Here is a 21,131-nt window from a genome sequence, read left to right as displayed (position 1 = left end):
TCATAAACAAATGTAGTTTTTTCATGTACACATACTTAAATTTTTGAACCTCAAGGACCACTTATTGACTTGAAATTGCTTATTTTTACTACGTTTTCCTCATTTTATGTACTTGAGAATCCGTGTTATTATTAGAAAAGATGTCTGTGGGGTTGGCAAAGCACAAAAATGGCACCAAGATTTCCCTCATCATTGCTGCTTGGATTGGGCCACCAACTCGCCAAAAACCTTATAACAGGATTTTTTATCTTGGTCTAAAGAGAAAAAAATAAATTTGTATGGACTAAATAAATAGGTCAACAACGATTATATATTTTAAACAGCTTGTATTACTAAAAAAAGGGGAACATTTCTCCACCACTCATTTTACAGCAATAATTTATTATTTAGCCTAAATCAACAAAGAAATAGGAAAATATTGCATAAAAACCCTACCTAATGTTTGAAATTTTAAGATAATTTATGTGCATTGTATACTGATCATTTTTCTTTGTTCACACAAAAAACGATTTGGAGTTCACAACCTTATTTGACAAAAGTTTTCAGTCATAAACTAACTTAAAATGCATTTTAAAGATATGGGAATGTTATTTGAACACAAGTGGTAAAACTTTGTAATGACTTGATCAGTTGTCTTAACCTTACCACAACCAAAAAAATGTCATATCCATTAAGCAACTTTAAATTATGTTTACAAACTTTAATATACTCCAGAAACATTAATACCGTTTTCTAGAGCTGCATAGGCCTAATTTGTTCAGTTAAATTTACACACACAAAATTGTTTAGACAACATAATATATTTCACATTAGTATACTTGGTGACTAAAATTACCCATTAAAAAACAGTTCCTCCATCACCCAACACACAAAATAGATTTTTAAGGGCGCACAAGACGTTTGAAGTTTTTGTAAAACGATATCAAAATGTGCTCACTATCCTCTTTGGGTCACAATAAGTAACAATAAAACAATATTAACAAAAAACAAAACATTCGTAACATGAGAGAGCATAAAAAAACAATGACCATGAGCCTCCGTGGCAAGTATTTTTTCCTATGATTGTTGATGCTTTACACCTGTAATTAGGAAAAAAATTTATAGGCTCAAAAAATTCCAATCCAAACTAAATTTCCCTGTAGATTGTATGTACAGAGACCAAAAAGTTTAGAATGCTTAAAAAACACAACGGATGTTCATGGTCTTGAACACAATAAATATAAATACCTGTTTGCACTTTAACATTGAGATAGCACAATTTACAAATAACCAAACCTTTCTAAAATCAACTTAAAATAGTCCATAGCTTGCATCTTGTAAACCTAAACTTTGATTCCTGGTAACGCTTAAATGATAAATGGCAAGATGGCTTTTCTCTGGCGAGGATAGCTTGAGAACTCCTTCTTGTAGTTGCGATGTTTGCCAAGGGCCCAAACTGTCATTTGGTACATACCGGCCAGGGTGAACAGACCAGCTGGAAAATATTTAAAAAAAAAACGTAATATAAGACAGCACTCATATAAAAATGTTGGGCTTCAGTAAGATCATTGACTTTAAAAATTGCAAGTACACTTTTCCCCTTGTTCTAAAATTTGAAGTATATTTTGATTACAAGTGTGTGCTGATGTTCAAAAATCCAAATGAGAAAAATATTTAGGGAACTCTAGCCTAAGCCTAACCAATGTAAAACACATTTTATATGCTTTTTGTTTTTATCCATTGAAAAGAGATACAATGTAGTGTAGATAATGCAGCTGGATATAATGTAGCTTGGTAATAATTTCATTTCACTACTTATCATGACCTAATTACATAACAGATACAATTCATGTATATTTACTCAGGTGTTTTGTAATTGTCTCTATTGTTACCTCTCTAAAGCCAGCTCTACATTTTTGCCAACACTTTGTCCACTTTAGAGTCCTATGATACATAAGTTAGGATTGGATTTAACAAAATATCAATTTTATTTTTTGTGACATTTTAAAAATTATTTTCTTACGCATAATTGATATGATAGGCTATAATTTGAAATTTTCACTTTTGTTGGGCCTGTGGTTCAGCCACTAGGTTGTACCAACGTTTAACAAAATTACTACTTTCAAGCCCCTTACTCCCTGAGTCCCACTTTATTTGCCAGAATCGTTCAAAAACCAATCATTTTAGCCTACGTAATCCAAGAAAAACTTTTGTAAAAATATTTGTTGACCTATCAACCTTCAGCTCTGGGTTTCAATTTTCTTTAGTAAGCTATCTAAACTCTATCCCTGACAACAAAGTTCCTATTTTTCTGTAATAATTGGCGTACATACATTTGTATCACCAGAATTGAAACAAATCACAACCAGCACTGATTCAGTGTACAGAAAGGAATATAATACATGGACGGAAAGTTTACATAGCAAGCATTAAGTCAAGATGGTGAACAAGGATGGAAAGCTCACCTGGCAAGCATTGAGTCATGATTGTAAACGAGAGCCAGCTGAGGAACTCGTAAGTGTAGTTGGGACAGGAGACAAAGTTGAAGAGAGCTGTGAGTGGATTGGCCGTTGGTACGGGAATCTTTCGTAAAGTGGTTCCGGGTGGACGAAGGTTACGCAGGGCGACGTGGATGCTGAAGTTACCCAGCTCACTGATCTATAGGGAGACATTAAAAAATCAGAAACTTGCTTACCGTACTTTCTCTAAACCTGAATATCCAAATTAAGGTATTTTTAATTTCATACAGGCCTACCAGTACTGTTCTGATCTGGTTATTTCCAGGTTAGGGCATCCATAGACCTCATCATTTCCCCTTTTCCACACTAAATAGTGATTTACTTAATAAGATATAAACGTAACAAAAAATCCATTCCTAAAACAAAACAAAATTTTTCATACATAGACATTTATCATATATTTTTAAATATCAGAACATATGAAAATTCAAAACAAACAAAATATTATTTAGCTATTGATAAATTTATAATCTAACTAGCTGTTGTACCCGTGCTTTGCAACGGGAAGAGGACACAAAATAGAAACATTTCAATCTTTACATCTGTTGCATATAATAGTTACACATCCGCCAACACTTTTAGGAAAAAAAATCAGTGGTGTGGCAAAACACAAATAATAAATGTATCAAATAAAGTAAATGTGAACTGAAAGCTATGTTAAGATAAAATAAGAGTATTTTGTATTACCATTTAATAATTAAATATTTTTACACATATACAACAGATTTTAGAAAACAAAAATCAACGACGTACAATTTAGTTATTGGTGATATTACATATTAAAAACAATGTGATGTGTAAGTTATGTTATGTTAATGTAACACATGTTAAGCAGTTAGAATTTATTTAAAGTAGCCTCCAAATTTATACAAACCATCTATACATTGTAATTTTCATACTGTTTCCATGAAAACATATCAATAACATTGTTTTCATAACTTAGACGCTTTATAAAATCCAAAGCAAAGCCGGAGTTGGTAGCCTACAGCAACGGGTATAGAATCTTTTTTTTTATAATCATTGACGTAGTTTTAGAATAAATAATCCATGATAAAAGGTTAGATAAACCTACCTCATAGTTATGGAAAATATTATATTTAATTTCTTTGTATCAGCTGTCTGAAATTGTGAAATATGCAGTTCAGCAGTTCTTCTTGTTTACATTTAAATGTCAAAGCAAATGTAAACAAACATTGATAGTGTTCTCATCGCAGCCATGGAGAGCAATCAATATTTACTTTTAAAATGTTCACCTCAGAACTTTTAAAGCCAAAGTGGCAAAGCCTACGGTCAGTATCGAAAGGAGAATAGTCCTGTAATGGTCCTTGGTATGGTAGCTATATTTTTGTAAAATTTAAGCCCAGTTGGTTTAGTAGTTTTTGCACCTATTAGTAACACACATACAGACAGACACCATTAGATTTTTATATAATAGTATAGAAGTATAGATAGTATAGATGAAGCAACAAAAATGTTGATACCTATGCTGTGTTTTGGGATTAATAACAAACAATCATCAGTTCAACCAAACTCGTCTCACTCAAAAGATTATTTCAGAAAAACCGTCACAGCAAATATTTGAAATTTAAGTAGACAAAAAAATTCAAGGAAAAAATTGCTAATATAAAATCTGTCTTAAGATTAAATATCTTATCTTGTTTTTAGACTTACAACAAAGCCAGCCAGAGCAGCATATATCTGCAAGTCACCAGGGGCCGTATACAATGGGTGGTTGACATGATACGCTACATATGCGGTGAACAGCCAATAGTAGGAGCAGTTCTTGAATAAGTTCATGATAGGCATTGTCGCATGAGAGAAGCGATGGACAAACAGTGTCTCCAGGATCCTCTTGGCGTAATGAAACGTCCAGCAACCAGCTGCTATGCTGTAACAAACATTATTTGAAAATTCCAAAAAGCGGATCCAAGACACTTCATAAAATATCCTTTCAATCAATTATTTGAGATGGGGACGCCACCTAGGTGCGTATTTAAGCCCCAATATTAGTGAATGATGAGTGTAGAAAGTTGTGAGATGATCTGTGTAGCTTTGTTGCTGACTAAGATCAGCTGGTTCATTAGTCAAGATAATTTATTTAAGCCCAATGATCAGGAACAAAACTGTTTTTAGAAGTTTTGTTGCGTGAAGCCTTCGATTCTGCAGTCATTGTAGTAAATCGAAGATATTAACAAGTTCAATGCGGTTGCGCGATGGCCGGCCACTGCCGGTGGTGAAAACAGTTAATGGGCTGCGTGAATGATTGTACGAAAGCGTTTAAATTTAGTTTCATCCAAATGAGAGGTATATACTGCGTCCCAGTCATTGTGGACGTAGTTTTACAAGAACCCAACAGATAGCAACACTAAACAGTACTGCTAGCCGGCCCTCAGTGTTGCCAAATGGAGGGAAAAAGCAGGGGTGAAGTAACCGAATACACCATAAAAAATACCGCAAAAAAGAGGTCAAGCACAATTTTGAGGTTAGTTTCCTTCCACAATGCTACAGTACATTTATTATCGTTATTCTATTGCATGTCATTAGATCCAAGCCTAAACCCCAGACAACAATAATTTTTTAACAATCCCTACCACCGATAAAATAGTCAAACGAATTTTACTAGATTGAAGTATGAAACTGACACTGATACTGTATTGAGGTATAAACTGGCACAACAAGCGGCAGACGAAACAACGTCTCACGGCAGTGGCTAACCTCACAATGGAACAATAGTTTGTAAACAGCGCTTCGACAAGTATACTCGTCGCACGCTACTGGAAAAGGTCATCCGCAGTGAACGTGTCAACACATTAAAAAAGTAAATTAGTGTGATTTTGGATTATTTGAGAATTAAACATAAGCAACTGACATTTTTAGCATCTAATCTTATGCAATAGACGTTGGCCTGATTAAATTTGTCATATAATACTTTAAAATAGTCAAATCCAGTTGTATGAGGATTCAGGTTTACACGAGAGTTAGTAAACTAAAGCAAATGGTATCGGTAAAGAAAGAAGAGAGTATCAGTACTTACTGGACGACGTAATGAGGTGTTTGAACCACATCACCGTAGAACAGCCATGGTCTCTGGTAGAACCACAGATATATGAACAGCGGACCTGCATACTCAGCCAGGAACACAGTCACCCAACCGATCTGTCAATCACGAGGCACAAAGTTTAGCAATAAACACCAACGGTGGCAATGACAGTTGCCCCTCCTGAACAATTTTTTGAAGAAGATGTATTCAAACATAGATCAACTTAAACAAATTAAATAAATGAAAATTTAACTACTAGTTATGATGCCTAATGACACAGCTTTAACTAATCGTTATTATTTTGTACTTAAAGACAACAATTTGGGAAAAAGATTTACCAAACCAGAGCATTGATAAACAAGTTCAGTATGCTATATATATATCAAAAGAAATCATTGATCACAATAGTGAAAAAAAAAAACACCCCCACTTGTAAAACTAATATCTTTAGGTTAATATTTAATACGAGGCATGTTTTTAAAGTAAGTACCGTTTTTAAATTTCTCCGTTCCAGCACTTTGATTGGCATTTTCGACATTTGCCCTGTGTATTGGCATCATTGGTAAGACCTAGCCGGAAATTTGAGAAATATCGGCCGTGTTTACATCCGGTTTTGAGCATTCAAAATGGTGCTGCCAATTGAGACTGCCGCCGACTGTGAAGTGCACGCTGTAATTTGATTTTTAAGTGCTAAAGGTGTGCAAGCCATTAAAAATCATCGACAGATTAGTGAAGTGTATGGCGAGAACATTATGAATACCATAATGGTACGCAAGTGGATAAGGGCATTTAAATACGGCCCCACCAACGTTCATGATGAGTAACGCACTGGGCGGCGTCATTACTGTCCCCGTAGTCCGTACCCAGTGCGTTGCTTATCATGAACGTTGGTGGGGCCGTCTTAAAATGCCCTTACCTACCTGCGTACTATTCCGTCACTCATAATGTTCTCACCATACATTTTATTGATCTGTCGATGATATTCAATAGCTTTCATACCTTTAGCACTTAAAAATCTAATTACAGCGCACACTTATAGTTGGCGGCAGTCTCAATTGGAGGCACCATTTTGAATGCTCGAAACCAGATGTAAAAACGGCCGATTTTTCTCGAATTTCCGGCTAAGTCTTACCAATAGATGCCCATACACAGCGCAAATGTTGAAAATGCCAATCGCAGTGCTGGAACGGAGAAATTTAAAAACGGTACTCACTTAAAAAACATGCCTAGTAAATAATGAATCCACCTAATCCAAACATGACAAAGAGAAAACTTATTAACTTTAATTACCGTCAGTCATATTAATTTAATCTCAGATGTCAGAGACAAATTGACCTTGTATTAAATTTAAGTGTAGGCTACACAATATCTTACCTCTGTGTGAATCTCATATGGTCTAATAACACTAAACTCCACCTAATCTGAATTTACCCTGGTCAAAACAAGGTTCAATCCCGATTAGTTCAGATCAGCAAGACTACAGTATCAGCTATATATCTACCTGTGGACCGAGATCTTTCACATACAGCTTTCCTCCACTTTTAAGTCCGAGACTTTGCAACGTTTCGTCTTCTTTGAGCGTCTTTCCTTTAGCCTCCAGCCGGATACTTTGCCGGTCGGGATACAAGTTGCTTTTGAGCCTTTGAACTCCCCTTTTAACATCTTTTATCGTTGACGAATTCCTGAGCTGAAATCAGGACCAAAATAAATACAATCGCTTATAAACATAAGAAGTGTGTATATTCATTTTTCTTTTGAAGAAAAACAGCAAGAATGAGTAAAAAACTAATGTGTAATCAGGAGGAGTAACTCACAAAGAATGCCCCTGTCCTGTTGATTCAATTCAATTCAAAATTGGTTTATTTAGTCATGCAGATTACATTACAGTTTGACAGGGCCGTACTTTATGTCTATGTTCCTGTCATATGTTATTCCTGTACTATGTTATTCCTGTCCGATGTTATTCCTACTTATTATTATATTCTGGTACATTTAAAACGATTAAATGTACTGTTTAACCATTTCAATGTCTGTGTTTGTGTATTTGTGTACTTGATATGTATCGATGACCTTCTGAAGATGACTTCGTAGAAAGTCCACACCAAATTCATAAAATAAATACCCTCACCGCAGCAAACCTCCAGACTAAGCCAATTTCCATTTACCTGGCTGGATTTCTACTACAATATACCCTAAAATTGTCAGATTTATTTCCTATTTAAATAACTAATTAATTTTAACTAATTAAATTTAACTAATAAATAATTAATTTTATATTACCTCCGTAACCGTTGGGAGTACAACAACGCTTCAATAGCCTATACAAAATTGTTTCTTTTTTTAAGCTCTACAAAATTGTTTGGAGAGAAATTATGAAATTTTGTGTTTTTAGGGTTAAAAACGGGGAAAATCCATTTTTACCCCATAAAACCCTCCATATACCCCTGTTCCTACAGTCCGATTATGCTGGTTCGCGAACTCGTTCGAATAAATGTAGGTTTACATGTTTGTACCAAATTTCATCAAAATCGGATCATAAATAAGCTCTGTTTTAGCCCCAGCTGCTAATCTATGGCTAGCTCCCTATAATTCTATAACAACCTTAGAGAAAAGTGCTATTACACTTAACCACACCTTCTATTACACTATTCTATTACATTTCACCAACACTTTCTATTACACGTAAATAAAAGTACTAGGCTATATGGGAATTAAACTATACAATAAATTACCTAATCCCACGAAAAGTTACACCCTCAACACAACACAATTTTCAGAGAAGATTGTTGACTAGAAAGACCTATTACGAAGTTAGAGGCTTTTTGAATGATTCTGAAATGTCTTAATTCCCTGGATACCACAACATTGGCTGAACAAAAAAGTGAAGAACGGTCTGAATATAGCATACTTTTTCTTACTTTGAATAAAATAGACGCATTTCTTTTATGAAAATAGATAGCTGCAAAGTCATTGAAAATGCATGACCATAAACTACTATTGTCTTGCCCTTCCATTCTGTTGAGTCAGGAACAAACTTCTGTACTAAACAAATATTTAGCATATTCCTACTGCTTACACTAAAAACCTATATACTTGTATATACTTGTGGGCCTTCAACTAACTTAAAACCAGTTTATTTGAACTTCAAGTTTCTATATTTTTATTGTTTGCGTTTTTGTTGTTATGTTTAAGTTGCTGCATTTTCATATGACTAGGCCTGCTAATAAAAATTAATATTTCTTAAAACAAAGATTTCTTCTTGTTTTAAAATAAGGAATTATTGTAATTTACTATCTAAATAATTGTTACAGTATAAAGAACACTGCAAACCAAATAACTATCCAACTGTATCAAAACATACATTTGTTTAAATTGTTTTCTTAATTTGTTCAATTTTTTTAATAACTAATACTAGGCATGTACATTTTGGCATAATAGATTACATTTTTCCTCTCACATTCTAAAACGTAAGTTCTAGAAAGTTTACCTGTTTGGATTAACTTACATATTGAATAGGTTATTTTATCATTACAAATACAACAAATTATAGCCTATTTTACTACAAGTGTCAACCGATAAAGTGTAAGGCTATAATAAAGTCGATTTTTTAATAATCTAATAATATAGTTTTTGAGGCATTTTTGTTTACTATCTTACTAATATTATAAATGTGAAAGTTTGTGTGTTTGTTTGTTTGTTTGTTTGAAGTTCAATCACGCATAAACCACTGGACGGATTGGGCTGAAATTTGGCATGATGATAGCTTACATTCCCGATTAACATATAGGCATATTCTTATCTCAAAAATCCTTTCGGGCTCCGCCCCAGTGGCTCTGTAATTCCCCATGTTAACCTTATGAGTATTCATATTTAAAGGGAATTAAAGAATTTAGTCAGCTGTTTCAACTAAAAAAGTTGGTTCTATGATATGGAAAAGCATTAAAAAGTTATAAGATTTACCAACAGGGTGCAGCACTATATTTTTTTTTGCATTTATGAAAACAGCTAATTTGAACTAAGCAGCAACAAAAAACTGTGATTCGCAATGAGAACTGTCAAAGTAGGATTGTTTACAGTTATGTATATGTTTTTCATTTCATGAATAATTTGTGATATTTTGCGAATTGATAATTTATTTTTCTCTATTGTTTAGGTAAAATGGTAGAACATTATGGCTATGGTAGATGTGTAATACTATAGAATACTGTAAATTTAAAAAAGCAAATTTTATCAAACTGTGTCCTCCACCCATTGCAATCGCAAAGCTTTAGTATAACTGCAATAAGCATTTTATACTTATATTCCAACCCCGTACGAAGGACGGGTACTCTGCTAGTTTCATCTATTTTACACCACTGCTGGTGCCATAGCAAACCTTTGTGACTAAAATGCATCCAAGTAAACCTGAGTAAATGAGACGGCAACCTTTTGGTTGTAATTACTTGTGGAGTCCTCACGATTCTAATAGAGGATATTTGGAGGAACTTTCACCAAGGTCTCCGGGCCGTGACAACATCCAACTGTGATTCCAACCAGTTCTATTACTTATCACACTAGTTGACCTTGACCTTGGTATGACCTTCGGCCACTGTCATATAGCAAGTGATTCTTGCTATTTTACACTTCTCTTCAAGATAATAGTTCTCAGACTAAACAAAAATTACGTAAAATTAAGATTATTGAATTATAAGATAAATTGGTGTACTGTAGCTATGGAGCGCACAATTGCCTTTGCATTTTTTTTTTTATCTGATATATTTAAGTTAACAACAAGATTACTGTAATATAAAATTTATGTGTTTTCATACATTCTGTTGTATTGATTTAGTATATAGAGAGTTTAGAGGTAAAATTACCCAAGTCCGGTAAGGATTACCGATGCAAATAATTTATTTTCATCGTAAAACTTTAAACAAATAATTTGTCTCTTATGAAACCAAGATAAATAAATTAAATAATATAAAAAGTTATCATAGTGGGTTAATCATTTCACCTCCAGTAAATATTTGAAAATCCAACTTATTACTAGTAAGTCCCTAAATAGCTCAAAATGTAAAACAACGTATTGTATTGTAATATTTAAATAAACTAAGAATCAACTTATTTATTTGTCAAGATGGATATTCCTGTACACCATATATTTGTGTAAAAGGGTATCTCTGTTTGCTTTGGTTGTTGTTATCTATGTGTGTGTATATGTATATATATAACTGGTAACCTTATAAACTTGTTACAGGGGTCATAATATTCACCTAGTTCATGACATTTCTCGCTTGTTCAGGCATTGTCAAGTGTTCTTTACAAGAATGTTTCATCCAAATTAGATACGTCAATTACAATAAAATAAATACACATTTCACACTTTCACCTACACGAAAAAACATTTAAACATTAAGAGTAGGCCTACTAATTAACCGATGCAGACTGCCTCAGGTAAGTTATGTTTACAGTCTGCGGCGGGGGTATAGTTTAGTGCTGGAGATAATAGATCTCATAATTAATTACAAAACATGATAGATTGTACAATACTTGATAAATATACTCACAGTATCAAGTGTTCCAATGGGTTTATTTCCAGATGTGCTGAAGATTTGGATCTGGAAAAAGTAAACAAATTAAATTGATGATAGTCAACATTTAATTGTATGACAAATTAATTAAAACAATAAGGTAGTTAAAATAATTTCTCATGTTATTTTAATAAATGGTAAGATAATTTAATATAGATAATTACAAGACAAATAAATCTAAATTTACAGATATTACTAAAAATTTTGATTCTTTCAATAAATATGTTGGATGCCTTAATAGCTAACTAAAACAAAATAGCCTTTTCACAGTAATCTCACAAAAACCCAAGTTTTAAAATTACCTACATGTTGATAAAACCCTACAAAATCACTTTTGGAAATTGTAGGAACTACAAATTGTAGGAAATTGCACAACCCAAAGTTTGTGCAAATTGTACAAATTGTAGGAATTGTTGGAAATTATAGGCTAGCTAATCGGAGCAGGTACTTTAATGCTGTATAGTTATTTGACCTCTTAAACTATTATTGTTATTGTATGGCTATTAGAGGAGAGAATTTTCCAAACAAAGTCAGTTATCCCTGTTTCATAGTCATAGTCAAGAATCTGTATTCGTAAGTATACATGGTTGTATATGAATAGTGTCAAATCAATTAAAAACTAATGCTTAAGACTAAGATAAATAATAATAATAATAATAATAATAATAATAATAATAATAATAAATCTTTATTTGTCGTAAAAATACAAAAGTATCATTGACAAAGTCATAAGATGCAGTGCAACTGCCAGGTCATACAATATTTATTCACTTTTAAAACTATCTTAAAGGTAATAGCCCAATATTGAAGAGAGAAATATATATATACATATTGAAAAATGTACATAACAAGTTAAAAAGGTACAATCACAAATTAAAAACAGCAACTTCTAAAATGATAAAATGTCAAAAAAATACTACACCTAAAACTGGACATCTTCACAACTGAAAAAATCTTCCAGTTTATAAAAGGGGTGTCCCAACAACCATAAGTAAAGCTTATTTTTAAATTCTTTTAATGGCCTATTTGCAATTAGCTTTTGAAAAACATTGTATATTTTTATAGATAAAATTATGTGGCTACTTGAGGTTGTATTTAAATGATGTGTTTCTAAAGCAGCATTATTTTTGTTTCGTGTATTATACCTGTGGTTGCCAAATTTCAGATGGTTATGTATCCCAAGGTTGTACATCATAATATCATATATATATAAATTAACAACAGTCTGAATCTCCCATTCTATGAACAATTGTTTACAGTGCTCATTCCGATTAGATCTATTCATTATTCTTAAAGCTTTTTTTTGTAATTTCAAAATTTTTTTAATTCTCCTGCATCCCCCCCAGAATATCAACCCATATCTTATAATGGATTGAAAGTAAGCAAAGTATGCGGTTTTTATATAATTGTTTGGAATTTGGTGTCTTAGGCGTCTCAAAAGAAAAATGATTCGGGATAATTTTGAAGACAGATAATCAATGTGGGATTTCCAGGATAACCGATGGTCAATGAGTATACCCAGAAATTTTGCTGTGTGTACATAGTTTGTGTTAGTTACAGAGAAGTCTTGTTTTAATGTAAATACAATGTTTTGAGTTTTTTCTTCATTTAGTAATAATCCATTTGAATGGAACCACCTTGATTCAGCCAACATTGTCTGATGAACTGTACTGTCTAGCTCACTCAGCTTACTACCGACATGAAAGAAAGTGGTATCATCTGCATATAAAATGGACTTTTTATTTAAAGATGATGGCAAATCGTTTATATAAATGATAAACAATAAGGGACCCAGTACTGAACCCTGAGGTATACCCCATTTCAATCTTTTTTCTTGAGAGATTTTTCCATTGGTGAAAACTATTTGCCTACGGTTTTGTAAATAGGATGAGAAAAAACTAAGAGGTGAACCAGAAAACCCAAGATAATTTAATTTGTTTAAAAGAATATCAAAGTCAACACAGTCAAAAGCCTTACTCAGGTCACAAAAGGTGGCCTGAGCATAGGTTCTGGCTTCAAAAGACCGGAGGATTTCTCTTATTAGGTCGTCCAAAGCATTATTTGTGGATAGACCTTTTCTAAAACCTTATTGGGATGGGTTTAAGAGGTTATTTTGTTCTAAAAACTCGCTTACTTGCTCATACACCAAAACTTCAATCAATTTACCAACCACTGGAATAATTGAAATTGGGCGGAAACTTTCTGGTTTGTCCCTAGGACCCCTTTTATAGACTGGACATACCCGAGAAATCTTTAATGAATCGGGAAATTTACCCTCATGTAATAGTTCATTAATACAGTGTGCAAGAGGATTATCTAAACTTTTTACTATGTGTTTAAAGAGATTGTTTGATCGTTTGATTGTTTGATTGTTGAAATCCTCTGGGAAACAATAAACACAGTGTGGTCCAAAAAGGAAACATCCCTAAATGAAATAACCCTTCAAGTAGATGGCCAACTCATAAGTAATGTGACCCATGTTGCAGAGCATCTGAATACATTTTTTACACAAGTAGGAGAAAAAACAGTAGAGAAACAAAAACACCTTAAGACCACAGCTCAAACTCCTGACGTAACTCAAACAGGTCCACTGTTTTCCTCCTTTCAAAGCACAGACGAGAAGGAAGTTAAAATGATTATAAACAAACTTAAAGCAAAAAACTCGTCTGGAATTGATGAAATCTCGTCAAAAATACTTAAGCATTGCTGCAATGAACTAGCACTACCATTGGCTGATTTGATAAATAAGTCCCTAAAACAAGGCATCTTTCCTTCACTACTTAAAATAACTAAAGTATACCCGAAATTTAAAAAAGGTAGCACATTAGAAGCAAGCAACTACAGACCAATTTCCCTCGTTTCCACCTTCTCCAAAATATACGAAAAAGTTGTTTTAAAAAGACTTTTAGACCACTGCACAAATCACAACCTACTAAACAACCTTCAACATGGATTTACAAAAGGGAAATCCACAACAACAGCAATTATTCAGATGGTTGAGTCCCTGATTGACAGCCTAGATGAAGGAAATCTAACAACAGGAATCTTTCTTGATTTCAGTAAGGCATTTGACTGCCTTGACCACCAGCTAATCATTAAAAAGCTGGATTCCCTGGGGGTATCAGGGATAGTAAGAGAATGGTTTCAAAGCTACCTTACAGACAGGAGTCAGTTTGTAGAACTAAGGCACAGAGATAACAGCCTAATAAGAAAAACAAGATCAAATTTTCAACCAATAAATCGAGGAGTTCCCCAAGGTTCAGTTATGGGTCCGGTACTGTTTATTCTTTTTACCAACGATTTGCCGCAACAAATAGGAGACGCCTGCCTTACTCTTATGTATGCTGATGACACAACCTTAGTGTTTAATGAACCACTAGCTGAAAATCTAGAAGTAAAATCCTATGTGTCACTCAGTATGGCCTACCAATACTGCTATAACAATGATCTCGCAGTAAACACGTCTAAAACAACTCAAATAGCTTTTGGCCGTAAATCTCAAGAAGTGCCACGACTCCCAGATGTAGAAGTGGAAGATGAAGCTAAGTTTTTGGGCATCACACTCGACAAGAATTTAACCTGGACCCCTCATGTGGACAATATATGTAAAAAATTAAGTTCAACCATCTATGCTCTTAAACATATAAAAAATGCAACAGATGACATGACAACAAAAGTAGCATACTTTGCACTTTTCGAGTCGCATATGAGATATGGACTTGTAGCATGGGGTGGAACCTCTGCCACTAACATGCAAAGAGTTCTCAGAAAACAAAAAAAGGCAGTCAGAATAACTGCAGGACTCCACAGACTCGACAGCTGCAGGGAAGCATTCAGGTCACTCAAAGTACTTACCCTTGTAGCACTCTACATCCAGGAAGTTGTGTTATTTGCAGTAAGAAATAACCCTACAAGGCGTGGCGAAATGCACCAACACAACCTGAGAAACACCATGCAGTACAACCTTCCACAACATCGCACGGCACAGTTTGAAAAGAAACCTTCATACGCAGGAATGAAAATCTACAACAGGCTACCTCCAGATCTAAGAAGCAAGTCAGAAGATGACCTCAAACCAGCTTTGCATCAATGGCTCATTAATCGACCTTTCTATTCCTTAGAAGAATACCATCAACAGGTCTTTGACCAAACAACACCTCAACCAAACATTTAGAAAAAATTGTAAATTGACGCTACTACTATTCTTAATGAATGTGTAAATAAAGATTATTTGTCTATTGTCTATTGTCTATTGTCTATTGATATACCATAAATATCTTTGCTTTGGGAACTTTTCATTTTTTTCACAGCAGACAACACTTGCTTAGGAGTAACCTTTTTCCAACTAAAATCAACATTAACTTTTCCAACATATTTTGTACTGAAATCTATGGGCACAGAGCTTGAAGTTAAAGAAGAGTTTTTAATCTTACCTTTAATGTCACCAATGGATTCAGTAAAGTATACATTAAACACATCAGGATCAATGTTAGAGTTACCAGTATTTTTACATATATTATTATTCTTAATAATATCCCAGGCTGCTTTGCATTTATTGCTGCTATTTTCAATGTAATAGGCATTATTGAGCAGCTTGGAATCAATTATGGCTTTTCTATACTGCCTTTTTAATCTTTTATATTCATTTTTAATATTTAACCTATTACTGCCCTTAGATAGACTATGTAAAAATAATAGCTTTTCTTTCATCATAGCCAAATCATTAAAGCCATTTAAATTCATCTACCTATAGAGTATAAGGACAGGTCCATCAAATATTCCTTGAGGAGTTTTTTTTTAATATTGGTTTTTTGTTCTGTTTTAATTTTAAAAGGAATACATTTGAAAAATTCATATCCTGCATTGACAGTTTTTTTTTAAGAGCTCTAATTTTTTATTTCCAATTACAAAGTTATTTTTGTTATGTGTATTGTAGTTATGATTGTTTTCTTTAATTGGTGGATTAAAATGTTTATTTTCGACAAACATAATACAGTCAAGAACATATAAACCATAAACAGTGAGGATTCTTAAATATTTCAAGTGTTCTTTGGCAGAATCATTGTGTTCATTATTAACATAGATGTGATCGATTTCTTCTGTATCGTCAAAATTTTGTCCAGATTCGATTTTGAGGTAGCTTTGTACACACATGCCATAAGATATATGGGGAAAATAAATCATTTAAACTTCAATATTGCATAGTTTAGACATTTTTTGAATCGCAAAGAGACCAGAGTCTATTTTATCTAAAACAAGTTAAGAATTTGTTGGTCCCAAGATAAGTTACTGTCCAATGTCAGACCAAGGAACCTTACAGCTTCTGTTATTTCAATTGGTTCGCTTTGTACTTCAATATTAGGATTGGAATTGTATTTGTTTTTAATGTGACACATTTAGTTTTACTTTCATTTAATTTTAAATTGTATTTATTTTAAAAATCCTCAATACAAGATATTTTTATTGTCGATATAAACTCTAAGACTTCTGCAGTTTTCTCCTTCATTTTTAAGATAGCAGGATTGACCACTGAAGATGGCGGCATGAACCATAGGGTCACAGCATTTTCACAAAGCTAAAAGTCATTCAAAAGCCAGATTGAACCTTCTTCTTGTAAATAAACTGTTTTAACAAACCAAAACTACTAGGGAACTTCAATGTATGGTAGGAGAAAAGACAAAATTAAATTTACAACCTGATTTGAAATCTTAAGTTTTCCAGTTAAATGCAATAATTGTAGAACTTTTTTTGTTAATTTATCAACAAATCAAAACTTTAGATAAATAAAACCTCCCTCAATGACAAGTTTTGATTGTGAAATACAGAACTCACTCTAGCCATGACCTGCAGATACAAAAGATTGCGGATCATTAAAGGTTCTAATTATAATTGATTAAATGCAATCAACATCTTAAACAAATCTAATAGAATGTCTTTAAAGAGTAGACATTTAAATAGTAGGTGTAGAATCCTCTTAGAAAGGTGTGAGACACAAATATCAAGATATTAGGCAATATGTTTTCTATTTTCTATAAATAACCTCTGATTTCCCAAATTATTTCGATATTGTTCACAGCTTATTCTCTATTCACTTTACTTCAAACTAGGATGGATAAATTGTCAAAAAATTAATGATTTTATTAAATACTCTATTAAAAACTAAATGCATTTTAAATGTTATTAGTTGTTATTTAGAGTTAGGCCTACATGCAATCTTTTAATCTTTTAGTAGTAATGTAGTTGGTCTAATGCTAATGGCTATCACAGCTCTATCACGATCTGGGACTACTATTCTTAGGGTACTAAACCTACACATTGGAACAGGACTTGTAGATTGTTCACTCACTATTTGTTGACAAAATTTAGGCTGTTTAAAGACAAGTTTTCTTGGGTCCCCCACAACTTTTTTTTGCTTAAATGTATTTATCAGCTGATCAGCTGTTGTTTCAGAGTAAGGTGAAATGGAAGTGGCCTAAATTTGATAAACAAATTTTATAGATGAATATTTGGCTAGGATAAGGAAAGGCCCTACACACATCTGAATTCTCTGTGTGTTGCACGGGACATTTGGACAGCACGTTTTTATATAAATCAATAAAAATGACTTTAAAGTCTGCGTTTAGATGTTTGAAGTAGGCCTACTAGATTTAGCCTATGGTCATAGATTATATAAGTATAGATGAATAAGTTTCATTACTTTTACTTTCTTAATGCGCAAATCTGCGCAATATCTTAACATTTATTCTGTGTCAAATAGTAAATACTAAATAGTAAAGGTTTTGGGATAGACTGGTCAAAAAATTGTATGTTCAAACTTTTTGGTTTACTTTTTAAGTATAATCTGCAAAAAGTAATATTTAGGTATCAGTCACAACTATTTTACACAATATAATTAATAATAACGACTATAAAAAATTAAGGAATAATCAAACTCACACTTTTTAAATAAATATTTTGGTAGGCTAAGTATATTTAATAACTTAAGGGACAGTAGGTATATTAAAAATTATAAAGAAACGATAATCAAATTTATTTTCTTGAAAGATACAAGTTTTATTTTGTTGTAAATAATTAATATTTATATTTAAAAAAAAATTGACACAGTTTATCCAGCTATGCTGGTCAACAACGCAGCTTTGGTAATAAGGTGATATTAGCGAAAAAAGTCATAAAATTCTGGGCCTAAAATCTCTGAATAAATTGCCTATCAAATTCCTATCACTTCCCTATAAAGCTCAAATTCATAATGTGGCTAATTTAGTTAACAACCCATTCTAACTTAGGCCTACAAACCAAATGATTTTCTAAGTTAGAACTTCCTAAGTTAGACGTTTAAATATTGAGTAGTGTATATATTTTTCTTGTAGCCTAGTTATCCTCATCTGCATGTATTTTTAGCGAATTTCTCATAGCTCATAGGGAATAAGCTATTAGTAGGTACCGTAGTACTCGTGGGAAGACGTGGACCCAATTTATACTGTTTTGTTTTGAGGTCCCTAGATGCCAAAAACACCATCAGTTCAAATTCACATACCTATATATATTTGTTTTTGTCAGTCTAACGTGGGACAAATCAAATTAATGTGTTTTTCTAGTTTTAAAATTAAACATACCATTCTTAACCTAAAATACTTTTGTTGTCAACAAATGTACTAAGTTAGTATGACCAAGAATAATCTGTTAACCCAAGTTTTCAATTGGCAATAAGTTAAAATAATATATCAAAGAAAATAAGCTTTAAGGCCTATTAATTGTACAATGATCTAACAAAAATGTATAATGAGCTCTAATAACAATGTCCGATTGTTGAAAGTATAATTCTTTTAAAACATAATGTATCTAAGAGTAAAATTGATTGTTTGTGGAAAGAGTAGTTTATAAGTATAACGTTATAACGACAATTATTGAATTATCTTACCTCCATACTTTTGGGGGGAAATTATTGCAAGTCACAATCACAATTACACAAAGAGTAAAGAGTTCTCTGCTCTGCTGAGTTTGAGAAGGCAGACGACGGTTGCAGTCAGTTCAGTAACTCTGTCTGTCCCTTCTCGAAGAATGAGTGATGAGTGTTCAAAAACCGCAAACCGGTTGGTTAGAGTAAATTTGACAACATCACGTCCTCTCTGTCAGTGTGTCGTCTCTACTCCGTTCCGTTACAAAACAAAAGTAAACATAATGCGCCAAAGAGGTTCTTTTTCGCTCTTATAGTACTAAGATGGCATAGTACTATAAAAAGTACCAAACTTTAGGTAAATACATGGTAAAGTATCGAACAAGCCAATATTTTTTTTAACATGGGTCAAATTATTGTTGAATAATAAGATAGAATCAGGTTTTAGGGACTTACTCTATTATTAAATACACTGAATTAAACAAAAATATCCACCACAGCTGATGCTAATAATGATTTAAAACTAATATAAGTAATAACAAAATACAACAATTTTCATTTCTTTCTTTCAGGCGAATTTCCCTATAGGGAAGTAGTAGCTATTACCGTAGGTCTCATGGTAAGACTTGAGCCCGGGACCGATTTACTTTTCCATTTTGATGTCCCCAGAGGCCAAAAACACTATTCGTTCAAATAATATATTATTTATTTTTATATATGATCGTGAACACGATAACTCGAGTAATTTTTGTCCGAATTGGGTAAAATTGTAAAAATTGTGTTTGTAAAAATTGGGTTTTCTCATTTTTGACCCTCAAACCAAAAAAAATTACAATTGATCACTAGACCTTTTTAAAGAGCTTAAAAACAAATAATTAAATGTATCAAATTTTTTGTACGGTTATTGGTAATAGAGAAAATTCGAAAATTTTTAAATTAAAAATTCGCATGCTTTTCATAGGGAGAATATTGTAACATGTTGTAGTTTGCTTGTTTATGGATATTTTTTGATCAAAATTGGCAAATTTATTTATTTTATCCTAAGTTATTGATATTTTACTAAAAACCACACTTTATTAGCCTCCCTGTAGCAGCAAAACTTAGTTACTGGTCAAACCTAATGATATATTAAAATAGATTTGATTGAAAATCAATTAAAACAAATAGAAATTCTCTTAGAATAGCGGGGGTATTATTCTTAAATCACATCTTCTCTTCTTTCCTATTCACTTGATCTCTTCAGTAATTTTATCCCATTCCTTGAATCCCCTATGTGGTCTACCATTTAGGTTTAAGATCTTTAGCGTCTTCAGGTTCTATTGAATAATACAATTCGTAACAACTCAACCTGAATAAAATTAAATGATATTTATTCGTCTAAAGACATTATATAAATGCATGAGACACAGTCAAATTATATCAATGCATGCTGGTAGAGGCACAAGTCAAGTTCAGTCAACTTATACCTATACCTTAAGATGATATGGGGTCCTGGAGTTGCTCTGTATTCTAATACGTGCGTAAAAGCTGGACCTTTGTACTTGATGACGATTTTTTAGAGCTTGTACTGCAAGACATCACTATTTTCTTGATGACTGCTTTTAATTTCAAAGAAAAGTATAAAGTATAATTGTTTTTTAACCAAAATATGGCTGCAAAATCTCTCTATTCTAAACTCTCTAACTTCTCTATGTAAGTTGAGATCTTGAACCAGAAACAACGTTTTCGGGGATTCCATAGCGGGCAGAACATGATTTCATCTTCTCTAACAGCTCATCAACAGTCATTGTAGATATATTTATTAATATTCTAGGTATCGCGAATAATAGTCCAAAACTGCCAAGTGTAACTATAAACCATTCATAAAGTCCAAGTAGGTGACGCTATTTTTTTGCCATGGATAGCCAGGAGTGTAGGAGTGTACAAGATGGATCCAATAAGATTTTAGAGATCTCAAACCTGCAAGTTTTGCCTACTAGAAATTCTATAACGGCCAAGAACATTCTAAATAACTACTGTATTAATTATAGACAATACAGAAATTCCTGGAATGTTCGGGAACGTCCCTGATCATTGTGGAAAGTTCCAGAACACACTTAAATGTTGCAGAATGTTCTAGAATTTTCTTT

General features: G+C 32.9%; 1 protein-coding gene across 1 annotated transcript; it reads right to left on the bottom strand.

Annotated features, from left to right (window-relative positions):
• Positions 1-306: 306 nt before the first annotated feature.
• Positions 307-19,209, bottom strand: LOC128996978 (probable very-long-chain enoyl-CoA reductase art-1). Its single transcript, XM_054422548.1, has 7 exons — positions 19,027-19,209; positions 11,085-11,135; positions 7,040-7,225; positions 5,533-5,654; positions 4,170-4,386; positions 2,445-2,637; positions 307-1,474 (listed from the first exon to the last, which is right to left on the bottom strand). The coding sequence occupies exons 1-7, from the start codon at positions 19,030-19,032 to the stop codon at positions 1,347-1,349; spliced, it is 903 nt and encodes a 300-aa protein (XP_054278523.1). The 5' UTR covers positions 19,033-19,209; the 3' UTR covers positions 307-1,346.
• Between the last annotated feature and the right edge of the window lie 1,922 nt (positions 19,210-21,131).

Source organism: Macrosteles quadrilineatus, unplaced genomic scaffold (assembly GCF_028750875.1).
Source record: "Macrosteles quadrilineatus isolate MER2022 unplaced genomic scaffold, UCM_ALF_1.0 Scaffold_6__1_contigs__length_79288215, whole genome shotgun sequence".
Lineage (NCBI taxonomy): Eukaryota > Metazoa > Arthropoda > Insecta > Hemiptera > Cicadellidae > Macrosteles > Macrosteles quadrilineatus.
The sequence above is the reverse complement of the archived record's forward strand: the minus strand, read 5'-3'. Positions and strand labels throughout refer to the sequence as shown.

Excerpts from the sequence above, each read along its gene's own strand:
- LOC128996978 (XM_054422548.1), bottom strand. Across the intron at positions 4,387-5,532 it reads ACACCTCATTACGTCGTCCA|CATAGCAGCTGGTTGCTGGA; the intron begins GTAAGTACTGAT and ends TGTTTGTTACAG. Across the intron at positions 2,638-4,169 it reads CTGCTCTGGCTGGCTTTGTT|ATCAGTGAGCTGGGTAACTT; the intron begins GTAAGTCTAAAA and ends GTCTCCCTATAG.